This window comes from Odontesthes bonariensis, chromosome 2, assembly GCF_027942865.1.
Source record: "Odontesthes bonariensis isolate fOdoBon6 chromosome 2, fOdoBon6.hap1, whole genome shotgun sequence".
NCBI classification, from domain to species: Eukaryota; Metazoa; Chordata; class Actinopteri; order Atheriniformes; family Atherinopsidae; genus Odontesthes; species Odontesthes bonariensis.
This window is the reverse complement of record NC_134507.1, coordinates 855,647-868,668: the sequence shown is the minus strand read 5'-3', so window position 1 is coordinate 868,668 and position 13,022 is coordinate 855,647. Positions and strand designations below refer to the sequence as shown.

Sequence of the window (13,022 nt, the reverse complement as noted above, 5' to 3'; positions counted from 1 at the left end):
GTGGATGCAAAACTATTTCCTCCAGCTAAACTCAGACAAAACTGAAATCATTGTCTGTGGCCCACAGAAACAAATTGTGCTCTATAAATAAAATTGCCTTGCCTATTGTTCAGAACCGTTTCATCATAATTTCAACACCTTTTCTGTCCGGCTGTAAAATAATTCCAGCTGCATAAAGTCACCTGAGCAACCAGAACATCTGGGTTCCCTCAGCAGAACCCTCAGGTTCTGGGAGGTTCTGGGGCAGAACTCACCTCTTCTTGGCCACGTCGTCCTCCAGGTTCTGGACCTCCTGCTGCAGGACGCTCAGCCTCTCCTGCAGAGCTCCGTTCTCCAGTCGGACCTCCTCCAGCCGAGTCCTGGAGCCCACAAACCAACACGGGTCAGAAACAGAACCTGAGCAGAACCGGGCGGTCGGGGTGGATCACAGAAAAGGTTCTAAAGATCCGATCAGAAGGACGAAGGAACTTCAGGCGTCCAGACCGACCGGTTCTGACCCAGAGACATCTGGAGGGGCTTCAGTCTGCCTGAACCGGTCCTGGTACCGGCTCACCAGTCCTGGTTCTGTTCAGCAGTCTGAAGCTCCTCCCACAACAGTCACATGACCAGAACCGGTCCGTCTGAAGCCAACAGAACCTTCGTCTCCATCATCGTGGAAAGAAGAACTAATCAGAACCGTTTGGACCGGGGTTACTGGGTCATGCGTTTGGACGTCTGTCATTGGGTTAGAGGTGCAGCAGTGCATTGTGGGGGACTCATTCCGCGTTAGTCTAATCGAGCAGATGGAGGTTAGTCGTGGGTTTCGGACCGGGTTCTGGTTCCGAGTCCGTTCCGAGTTCATGCTCCACAAACCTGTGCGGACCGGCCGCCTCCATCACGCCCTCCAGGTCCAGAACCAGCCGCTCCAGCTCCATCAGCTGCTGCGCCATCCGGCTCTTCTCCCGGGCCAGGTCCTCCTCCGTGGACCTGAGCTGGTTCTGGGAGTCCAGCAGGACCCCCTGCAGGTGCAGGACCTGCTCCCTGACCCGGGCCAGGTCCTCCTCCCTGGACCTCAGCTGGTTCTGGGAGTCCAGCAGGGCCCGGGCCAGGTCCTCCTCCGTGGACCTCAGCTGGTTCTGGGAGTCCCGCAGGGCCCGCTGCAGGTGCTGGACCTGCTCCCTGACCCGGGCCAGGTCCTCCTCCGTGGACCTCAGCTGGTTCTGGGAGTCCAGCAGGGCCCGGGCCAGGTCCTCCTCCGTGGACCTGAGCTGGTTCTGGGAGTCCTGGACCTGCTCCCTGACCAGGTCCTCCTCCGTGGACCTCAGCTGGTTCTGGGAGTCCCGCAGGGCCCGCTGCTGGTGCAGGACCTGCTCCCTGAGCTCCAGGACCAGGTCTGCGGTGCCGTTGAGCTGGGCGCTGAGGCCCCTCAGGTGCTCCCTGAGGGTGGAGATCTCCGCCTCCATCTCCACGATCTGGGCGGCGAGCTGGTCGGCGAGCCGGGCGTAGGCGGCGTTCTCCTGCCTCAGGCGGCCGGCCTCCTCGCTCTCCTCGGCCAGACCGGACCGGAGCCGCTCGGCCCGGTTCTGCTCCGCCCTCAGAGCCTCCTGCAGGCTCCCCTCGCCGCTCCGCCGCCGCTCCGCCTCCTCCGAGGCGGCGTCCAGCTCTAGCTGCAGGTGGTCCACCGCCATGGCCTGGTCCTTCAGGTCCTGGATCAGCCGGTCCCGGTCCGTCTTCAGGGAGTCCAGTTCTGCCGTGAGTCTGGAGACGGACTCCGTCCTGCTCTCCAGCTCCGCCCTCAGGGAGGCCACGGCGTGCTCTCTGGCGCCGAGCCGGGCCTCCAGCTCGCAGCACCGCCCCCGAGAAGCTTCCAGCTCCGCCTCCAAGCTGGCCTCTGATTGGCCGGCCTCCTGCGAACCCGACTCTGGGTGGAGGAGGCGGCGCCGAGCGTCGGCAAGGCGCAGCTCCGACTCCTCCCTGCTCACAGCACACGGCGTTCATTCGGCTGTCCGACTCTCCGGATGGAACCAGAACTTTTAAATGTTCTGTTCGACCCACTGAAACAACAACAAATGAAACCGGTGATGTCACCACCCACCTGACGGCCAGCACTTCCTGGTCCATCCTCAGCTTAAGCTCCGCCTCCAGCTGCTCCTTCTCCGCACTCAGTCTCTGGACCAGGTTACCGATCTCTCTGGCGAAGTTCTGCTCCAGCTCGGCCCGCTCCCGATGCATCCTGGGAAAGTTGAGAACACAGAGAAGACCTGTGGTCAGAGGGCGTGGAAAAACGACGCATTGCACGGAAAACGTGTTAAACAGGAAGTGAACAGGTGCGTCAGGTAAAAGAAACCAATCAGGTCAATGGAACTGGAACACCTTTATGGTACGTGAGGTCACATGATGTGCGATGTCATATGATGTGTGTGTCATGATATGTGGTCACGATGTGTGATGTCACAATATGTCACGATGTGTGTGTCACGATGTGTGATGTCACAATATGTCACGATGTCACAATATGTCACGATGTCACAATATGTCACGATGTGTGGTGTCACGATATGTGGTCACGATATGTGGTCACGATGTGTGATGTCACGATGTGTGATGTCACGATGTGTGATGTCATGATATGTGGTCACGATGTGTGATGTCACGATGTGTGATGTCACGATGTGTGATGTCACGATGTGTGATGTCACGATATGTGGTCACGATGTGTGTGTCACGATGTGTGATGTCACGATGTGTGATGTCACGATGTGTGATGTCACGATGTGTGATGTCACGATATGTGGTCACGATATGTGGTCACGATGTGTGATGTCACGATGTGTGATGTCACGATGTGTGATGTCACGATATGTGGTCACGATATGTGGTCACGATGTGTGATGTCACGATGTGTGATGTCACGATATGTGGTCACGATGTGTGATGTCACGATGTGTGATGTCACGATATGTGGTCACGATGTGTGATGTCACGATGTGTGATGTCACGATATGTGGTCACGATGTGTGGTCACGATGTGTGATGTCACGATGTGTGTGTCATGATATGTGGTCACGATGTGTGATGTCACGATGTGTGATGTCACGATGTGTGTGGTCACGATGTGTGTGGTCACGATGTGTAATGTCACGATGTGTGATGTCACGATGTGTGATGTCACGATGTGTGATGTCATGATATGTGGTCACGATGTGTGATGTCACGATGTGTGTGTCATGATATGTGGTCACGATGTGTGATGTCACGATGTGTGTGTCATGATATGTGGTCACGATGTGTGATGTCACGATGTGTGTCATGATATGTGGTCACGATGTGTAATGTCACGATGTGTGATGTCACGATGTGTGATGTCATGATATGTGGTCACGATGTGTGATGTCACGATGTGTGTGTCATGATATGTGGTCACGATGTGTGATGTCACGATGTGTGGTCACGATGTGTGTGTCATGATATGTGGTCACGATGTGTGATGTCACGATGTGTGTCATGATATGTGGTCACGATGTGTAATGTCACGATGTGTGATGTCACGATGTGTGATGTCACGATGTGTGATGTCACGATGTGTGATGTCACGATGTGTGATGTCACGATGTGTGATGTCATGATATGTGGTCACGATGTGTGATGTCACGATGTGTGATGTCACGATGTGTGATGTCACGATATGTGGTCACGATATGTGGTCACGATGTGTGATGTCACGATGTGTGATGTCACGATATGTGGTCACGATGTGTGATGTCACGATATGTGGTCACGATGTGTGATGTCACGATGTGTGATGTCACGATGTGTGTGTCATGATATGTGGTCACGATGTGTGATGTCACGATGTGTGATGTCACGATGTGTGATGTCACGATGTGTGTGGTCACGATGTGTGGTCACGATGTGTGGTCACGATGTGTAATGTCACGATGTGTAATGTCACGATGTGTGATGTCACGATGTGTGATGTCACGATGTGTGATGTCATGATATGTGGTCACGATGTGTGATGTCACGATGTGTGTGTCATGATATGTGGTCACGATGTGTGATGTCACGATGTGTGTGTCATGATATGTGGTCACGATGTGTGATGTCACGATGTGTGTCATGATATGTGGTCACGATGTGTAATGTCACGATGTGTGATGTCACGATGTGTGATGTCATGATATGTGGTCACGATGTGTGATGTCACGATGTGTGTGTCATGATATGTGGTCACGATGTGTGATGTCACGATGTGTGGTCACGATGTGTGTGTCATGATATGTGGTCACGATGTGTGATGTCACGATGTGTGTCATGATATGTGGTCACGATGTGTAATGTCACGATGTGTGATGTCACGATGTGTGATGTCACGATGTGTGATGTCATGATATGTGGTCACGATGTGTGATGTCATGATGTGTGATGTCATGATGTGTGATGTCACGATGTGTAATGTCATGATGTGTGATGTCATGATATGTGGTCACGATGTGTGATGTCATGATGTGTGATGTCATGATGTGTGATGTCATGATATGTGGTCACGATGTGTGATGTCATGATGTGTGATGTCACGATGTGTGATGTCACGATGTGTGTCATGATATGTGGTCACGATATGTGGTCACGATGTGTGATGTCACGATGTGTGATGTCACGATGTGTGATGTCACGATGTGTGATGTCACGATATGTGGTCACGATGTGTGATGTCACGATGTGTGATGTCACGATGTGTGATGTCACGATATGTGGTCACGATGTGTGATGTCACGATGTGTGTGTCATGATATGTGGTCACGATGTGTGATGTCACGATGTGTGGTCACGATGTGTGTGTCATGATATGTGGTCACGATGTGTGATGTCACGATGTGTGGTCACGATGTGTATGTCATGATATGTGGTCACGATGTGTGATGTCACGATGTGTGTCGTCACGATGTGTGATGTCACGATGTGTGATGTCACGATGTGTGATGTCATGATATGTGGTCACGATGTGTGATGTCATGATGTGTGATGTCACGATGTGTGATGTCACGATGTGTGTCATGATGTGTGATGTCACGATGTGTGATGTCACGATGTGTGATGTCACGATGTGTGATGTCACGATGTGTGGTCACGATATGTGGTCACGATATGTGGTCACGATGTGTGATGTCACGATGTGTGGTCACGATGTGTGATGTCACGATGTGTGATGTCACGATATGTGGTCACGATATGTGGTCACGATGTGTGATGTCACGATATGTGGTCACGATATGTGGTCGCGATGTGTGATGTCACGATGTGTGATGTCACGATGTGTGATGTCACGATGTGTGATGTCACGATGTGTGGTCACGATGTGTGATGTCACGATGTGTGTGTCATGATGTGTGTGTCACGATGTGTGTGTCACGATATGTGGTCACGATATGTGGTCGCGATGTGTGATGTCACGATGTGTGATGTCACGATGTGTGATGTCACGATGTGTGATGTCACGATGTGTGGTCACGATGTGTGATGTCACGATGTGTGTGTCATGATATGTGGTCACGATGTGTGTGTCACGATATGTGGTCACGATGTGTGATGTCACGATGTGTGATGTCACGATGTGTGATGTCACGATGTGTGATGTCACGATATGTGATCACGATGTGTGGTCACGATATGTGGTCACGATGTGTGATGTCACGATGTGTGATGTCACGATATGTGGTCACGATGTGTGATGTCACGATGTGTGATGTCACGATATGTGGTCGCGATGTGTGATGTCACGATGTGTGATGTCACGATGTGTGATGTCACGATGTGTGATGTCACGATGTGTGATGTCACGATGTGTGATGTCACGATATGTGGTCACGATATGTGGTCACGATGTGTGATGTCACGATGTGTGATGTCACGATGTGTGATGTCACGATATGTGGTCACGATATGTGGTCACGATGTGTGATGTCACGATATGTGGTCACGATATGTGGTCACGATGTGTGATGTCACGATGTGTGATGTCACGATATGTGGTCACGATATGTGGTCACGATGTGTGATGTCACGATATGTGGTCACGATATGTGGTCGCGATGTGTGATGTCACGATGTGTGATGTCACGATGTGTGATGTCACGATATGTGGTCACGATGTGTGATGTCACGATGTGTGATGTCACGATGTGTGATGTCACGATGTGTGATGTCACGATGTGTGATGTCACGATGTGTGGTCACGATATGTGGTCACGATGTGTGATGTCACGATGTGTGATGTCACGATATGTGGTCACGATGTGTGATGTCACGATGTGTGATGTCACGATATGTGGTCACGATGTGTGATGTCACGATGTGTGATGTCACGATATGTGGTCACGATATGTGGTCACGATATGTGGTCACGATATGTGGTCACGATATGTGGTCGCGATGTGTGATGTCACGATGTGTGATGTCACGATGTGTGATGTCACGATGTGTGATGTCACGATGTGTGATGTCACGATATGTGGTCACGATGTGTGATGTCACGATGTGTGTGTCATGATATGTGGTCACGATGTGTGTGTCACGATATGTGGTCACGATGTGTGATGTCACGATGTGTGATGTCACGATGTGTGATGTCACGATGTGTGATGTCACGATGTGTGATGTCACGATGTGTGATGTCACGATGTGTGTGGTCACGATATGTGGTCACGATGTGTGATGTCACGATATGTGGTCACGATATGTGGTCGCGATGTGTGATGTCACGATGTGTGATGTCACGATATGTGGTCACGATATGTGGTCACGATGTGTGATGTCACGATATGTGGTCACGATATGTGGTCGCGATGTGTGATGTCACGATGTGTGATGTCACGATGTGTGATGTCACGATATGTGGTCACGATGTGTGATGTCACGATATGTGGTCACGATATGTGGTCGCGATGTGTGATGTCACGATGTGTGATGTCACGATGTGTGATGTCACGATATGTGGTCACGATGTGTGATGTCACGATGTGTGATGTCACGATGTGTGATGTCACGATGTGTGATGTCACGATGTGTGATGTCACGATGTGTGATGTCACGATGTGTGGTCACGATATGTGGTCACGATGTGTGATGTCACGATGTGTGATGTCACGATATGTGGTCACGATGTGTGATGTCACGATGTGTGATGTCACGATATGTGGTCACGATGTGTGATGTCACGATGTGTGATGTCACGATATGTGGTCACGATATGTGGTCGCGATATGTGGTCACGATATGTGGTCACGATATGTGGTCGCGATGTGTGATGTCACGATGTGTGATGTCACGATGTGTGATGTCACGATGTGTGATGTCACGATGTGTGATGTCACGATATGTGGTCACGATGTGTGATGTCACGATGTGTGATGTCACGATGTGTGATGTCACGATGTGTGATGTCACGATGTGTGATGTCACGATGTGTGATGTCACGATGTGTGGTCACGATATGTGGTCACGATGTGTGATGTCACGATGTGTGATGTCACGATATGTGGTCACGATGTGTGATGTCACGATGTGTGATGTCACGATATGTGATGTCACGATGTGTGATGTCACGATGTGTGATGTCACGATATGTGGTCACGATATGTGGTCACGATATGTGGTCACGATATGTGGTCACGATGTGTGATGTCACGATGTGTGATGTCACGATGTGTGATGTCACGATGTGTGATGTCACGATGTGTGATGTCACGATATGTGGTCACGATGTGTGATGTCACGATGTGTGTGTCATGATATGTGGTCACGATGTGTGTGTCACGATATGTGGTCACGATGTGTGATGTCACGATGTGTGATGTCACGATGTGTGATGTCACGATGTGTGATGTCACGATGTGTGATGTCACGATGTGTGATGTCACGATGTGTGTGGTCACGATATGTGGTCACGATGTGTGATGTCACGATATGTGGTCACGATATGTGGTCGCGATGTGTGATGTCACGATATGTGGTCACGATATGTGGTCACGATGTGTGATGTCACGATATGTGGTCACGATATGTGGTCGCGATGTGTGATGTCACGATGTGTGATGTCACGATGTGTGATGTCACGATGTGTGATGTCACGATGTGTGATGTCACGATGTGTGATGTCACGATGTGTGTGTCATGATATGTGGTCACGATGTGTGTGTCACGATATGTGGTCACGATGTGTGATGTCACGATGTGTGATGTCACGATATGTGGTCACGATGTGTGGTCACGATGTGTGGTCACGATGTGTGTGTCATGATATGTGGTCACGATGTGTGATGTCACGATGTGTGATGTCACGATGTGTGTGGTCACGATGTGTGTGGTCACGATGTGTGGTCACGATGTGTAATGTCACGATGTGTAATGTCACGATGTGTGATGTCACGATATGTGGTCACGATGTGTGATGTCACGATGTGTGTGTCACGATATGTGGTCACGATGTGTGTGTCACGATATGTGGTCACGATGTGTGATGTCACGATGTGTGATGTCACGATGTGTGATGTCACGATGTGTGATGTCACGATGTGTGATGTCACGATGTGTGATGTCACGATATGTGGTCACGATATGTGGTCACGATGTGTGATGTCACGATATGTGGTCGCGATGTGTGATGTCGCGATGTGTGATGTCACGATGTGTGATGTCACGATGTGTGATGTCACGATGTGTGATGTCACGATGTGTGATGTCACGATATGTGGTCACGATGTGTGATGTCACGATGTGTGTGTCATGATGTGTGGTCACGATGTGTGTGTCACGATATGTGGTCACGATGTGTGATGTCACGATGTGTGATGTCACGATGTGTGATGTCACGATATGTGGTCACGATATGTGGTCACGATGTGTGATGTCACGATGTGTGATGTCACGATGTGTGATGTCACGATATGTGATGTCACGATATGTGATGTCACGATGTGTGATGTCACGATGTGGTCACGATATGTGGTCGCGATGTGTGATGTCACGATGTGTGATGTCACGATATGTGGTCACGATATGTGGTCGCGATGTGTGTGGTCACGATATGTGGTCACGATGTGTGATGTCACGATATGTGGTCACGATGTGTGATGTCACGATGTGTGATGTCACGATATGTGGTCACGATATGTGGTCACGATATGTGGTCACGATATGTGGTCACGATGTGTGATGTCACAATGTGTGATGTCACGATATGTGATGTCACGATGTGTGGTCACGATGTGTGTGTCATGATATGTGGTCACGATGTGTGATGTCACGATATGTGATGTCACGATGTGTGGTCACGATGTGTGTGTCATGATATGTGGTCACGATGTGTGATGTCACGATATGTGGTCACGATGTGTGATGTCATGATATGTGGTCACGATATGTGGTCACGATGTGTGATGTCACGATGTGTGATGTCACGATGTGTGATGTCACAATGTGTGATGTCGCGATGTGTGATGTCACGATATGTGGTCACGATATGTGGTCACAATGTGTGATGTCACGATGTGTGAAGTCGCGATGTGTGATGTCACGATGTGTGATGTCACGATATGTGGTCACGATATGTGGTCACAATGTGTGATGTCACGATGTGTGAAGTCACGATGTGTGATGTCACGATATGTGATGTCACGATATGTGGTCACGATGTGTGATGTCACACACACACACAGACAGGTTTTACCAAGTATCCATAATGATAACTGATAAACGGCAGCCGTTTCCATGGAAACAGGTGGCGCTCACCTCCGCTCCTGCTCGTGGCTCCACCCTCCTCCGTGTTGGAGCTGCGTCTGCAGCCTGCCCAGCGCCTCCTTCAGCTGCTTGGCCTGCTGCTCGGCCTCAGACTTCTGCTCCTCCAGCTCGCTGATCTCCAGCTGTTATCCACACAGTTAAAGTTCACCTTCCACTCAGGTAAAAGAACACCTCCAACAGGTGGTTAACCCTAATTCCTGATGGGGGACATTTTTCTCCACTTGGGGTGAACTTTCTCCTCTAATTTCACACTGTAGATAGTGATACTCATCATATTTGGTCCAGTTGGGCATTTTTGACTATTTTTTCGAATTTCAAACACACATCATATACAATTTAATTTTTCATTGTGTAGTAAAAAAAACTCCTTAATTTCTGAAAAGGGACATTTTTGTCCCCTTTTAAAACGACCTAAAAACATCATATATTAACATTTTTTCCACTTTTTTTCCATAAATCTTTTATTCCACTTCAGTTCTGATCATAACTACCAAGTTTCCAATTATTTAAAAAAAATTAACCCTTTAGATGCCAATTTGAACTTTTTAGCCCAAATTTTAAGCCTTTCGGTGCCAGTATTTTCAAAATATGGAATGCAAAGTGGAATTATTGAGTGGGGATAATTATGGTCTGGTATATGTCAATGATCAGCAACAACATTGATTTTTAGGGATTTTTAATTTTTTGTTATGCCTGATTTAAAAAAAAAAAAAAAAAGTCCTTAATTTCTGAAAAGGGACATTTTTGTCCACTTCTAAAATGATCCCCAAAATACCATATGTTAATATTTTTTTCCACTTTTTTTTCATAAATCTTTTCTTCCACTTCAGTTCTGATCATAACTATCAATTTTGCAATTATTTTCAAAAAATGAACCCTTTAAATACTGGTTTATATGATGTAAACACCAATTTCTGTTAAAAAAAACACACAAAAACTGCTGTATTTTCAATGTATGCAATGCAAAGTGAAATATTCTATGGGGGTTTATCAGGTCTGAGGGTTAAACTCTTCCACTCAGGTAACAGCACAGAACACCTCCAACAGGTGGTGAAACTCTTCCTCTCAGTACCTTGAAGGCCTGGCTGATGTCTTTCCGCTCCACCTCCATGCTCTGCCTCATCTTCTCCAGACTGCGCTCGTAGTAGTTCACCTGGGGAGGGGGAGGAGTTACTCACAGGTGAGCACAGAGCTGCTGAGGTGCGTTCTCATAGATATGTATAGAATGGCTAGATGTGTTACGTCTGAGTTTAGAACGTCCGCACAAGTCGGCCATCTTACCACAGGGTGAGATGTCCGGGAGACATTCAAACCTGAGGTAACCATAGTTACGCTAAGCGATCTGCTCTGACGCTATTACTCTTATCTCGCAGAAATCTCCATGATTTTACACTATTTTACATACTAAAAGACCCTGTGCGATATTTTATTTATTCGGTCATCTGTGCAATAATTCCCGTCACTACTGTGCAATATCTTATCTATTTATGGTCAGACTATGTGCATACAATGTGTAATTAACACAAGTGTAGTGCAATATGGGCAATAACTCAACCATAGTGCTATAACTTTATTTATTTAACTCTCTTTACTTTGTATATCTTGTATAGCCTATATTCTTTTTTACACATTGTTTTAGATTATTCTATATTAACTATATTTTAATTATATATTACATTAATTATTCTATATTATACTGTATTTTAGATTTATAGAGATCCTATGTGTGTTTGGAGCTACTGGGGACTTGAATTTCCCTGAGGGAGTCATCCCAAGGGGTAAATAAAGTTGAGTCATGGGGCAAATAAACGTGAAATATTTACGTAATTATTTTAAAAAATAAATATGGACTTCGTCTGTAGTGTGATAATTAGCTTACTACTTTGATGTTTATAATAACCTAAACGTTTGAGAATTAAGCAAGTTATGTCTTGAATGTTTCACCATCAACACAATGTTGTCGGCGAGAGAGCTGCCTGTGGTAAGATGGCCGCCATCTGCGGACGTTTGACTCCGTTGCCCGGCAACGCGGACGAGACATCTAGCCATTCTATACATATCTATGTGCGTTTCCCGGCACTTACCTGCGTCTCCAGCTGGATGTTCAGCTGCTGCAGCTCCTGCTGGTGTTTCTGCTTCAGCTGCTCCAGGGCCAGCTCCGTCTGGATGCTGACGGCGGGGCCGGGGGCAACGTCCAATGAGCTGAGAGCTGAGGGACAGACAGGTGAGATGGTCATTTGGACCCGTGCGGCTCCAGCCACCCGGCCTGGATGAAGGTGGGAGTGTTTCTCACCTGTTTTCTGCTCCGGCTGCAGCTTCTTCCTTCCTGAAGCAGACGGACTGCGCTTCATGTTCGAGTCTGAGACAACAAACACAAACGGGTGAAAAGTCTCGTCTAACAGGTGAACTCACAGCAGGAAGTCTCCTCTAACAGGGGGCGGGGCCACGCCACAGGGGGCGGGGCCTCACCTACCTGCACAGATCCAACCTGAAAGTCCTGAAAGTCTCTCAGATTCAGACTCAACCTGTTTGTCCTCCTGTTCCTCGGCTGCTTCCTGATTTATATTTCTGTTTTATATTCTCAGAACTTCAGACCGGTTCAGAACCAGCCGCTGATCAGAACCGGCCCAGCCTCTGGTTCTGAACCTTTTCTGGAACCTCACGTGTGATTAAAAACAGGAAGTGGCGCCACCTTCTGTCAGAAACACGTCACTGCACATAAACTTTTATTCTGGCCGTTTAAAGAATGAAGCAGAACACCTGAGCCAGCAGCCAATCAGCTCGCAGAACCAGAACCAACAAGAACACATTAAAACCAGAGCCTGAGGTCATGTGATCAGCAGCTGGACTGATGACAGGTTTCTGACTCCCTGAAGCAGCAACATCTCTTTAACTCTCTGAACTCTTACTTAGTTTTAGTTTAATGTTTATTTAACAGGGACAGTGCACAACATACAATTGAGCCAGATTATAGCCACAAGGCTAATTTTCATCTGTAGTCCCTGGACAGGAATTGATGTTAAATTAAAAAAAAAAAAAGATTAATAATAATACAAAAATATAACAAAACACAATATTGGGTGAGACTATGTGCAGAATAGGCCTACAGTATATTGCATGACAAGTAGGCAAACACAATTTAAAAATAAACTATCATATATCATGTTTTTGTTTCGTTAAAGTAAACACAAATACACAAAATCAGTGACTAAAAATGTCCACAGTGCTGCCCTGCTTCTAGCCAC

The 13,022-nt window shown here is 47.7% G+C and overlaps 1 protein-coding gene across 3 annotated transcripts in view; it reads right to left on the bottom strand.

The window, feature by feature from the left end:
• The window catches only part of ninl (ninein-like), a 42,237-nt gene that overhangs the window by 6,151 nt on the left and 23,064 nt on the right, over positions 1-13,022 (bottom strand). For 2 of the 3 annotated variants that reach the window (XM_075473567.1, XM_075473575.1), the window contains exons 14-20: positions 12,071-12,136; positions 11,862-11,986; positions 10,850-10,930; positions 9,769-9,899; positions 2,075-2,212; positions 853-1,953; positions 255-359 (exon numbers count right to left, since the gene is read on the bottom strand). In XM_075473567.1, the coding sequence (XP_075329682.1) occupies positions 255-359; positions 853-1,953; positions 2,075-2,212; positions 9,769-9,899; positions 10,850-10,930; positions 11,862-11,986; positions 12,071-12,136 (1,747 nt within the window). The remainder of the gene's footprint in view (positions 1-254; positions 360-852; positions 1,954-2,074; positions 2,213-9,768; positions 9,900-10,849; positions 10,931-11,861; positions 11,987-12,070; positions 12,137-13,022) is intronic. The other variant, XM_075473584.1, reaches the window with a different exon arrangement.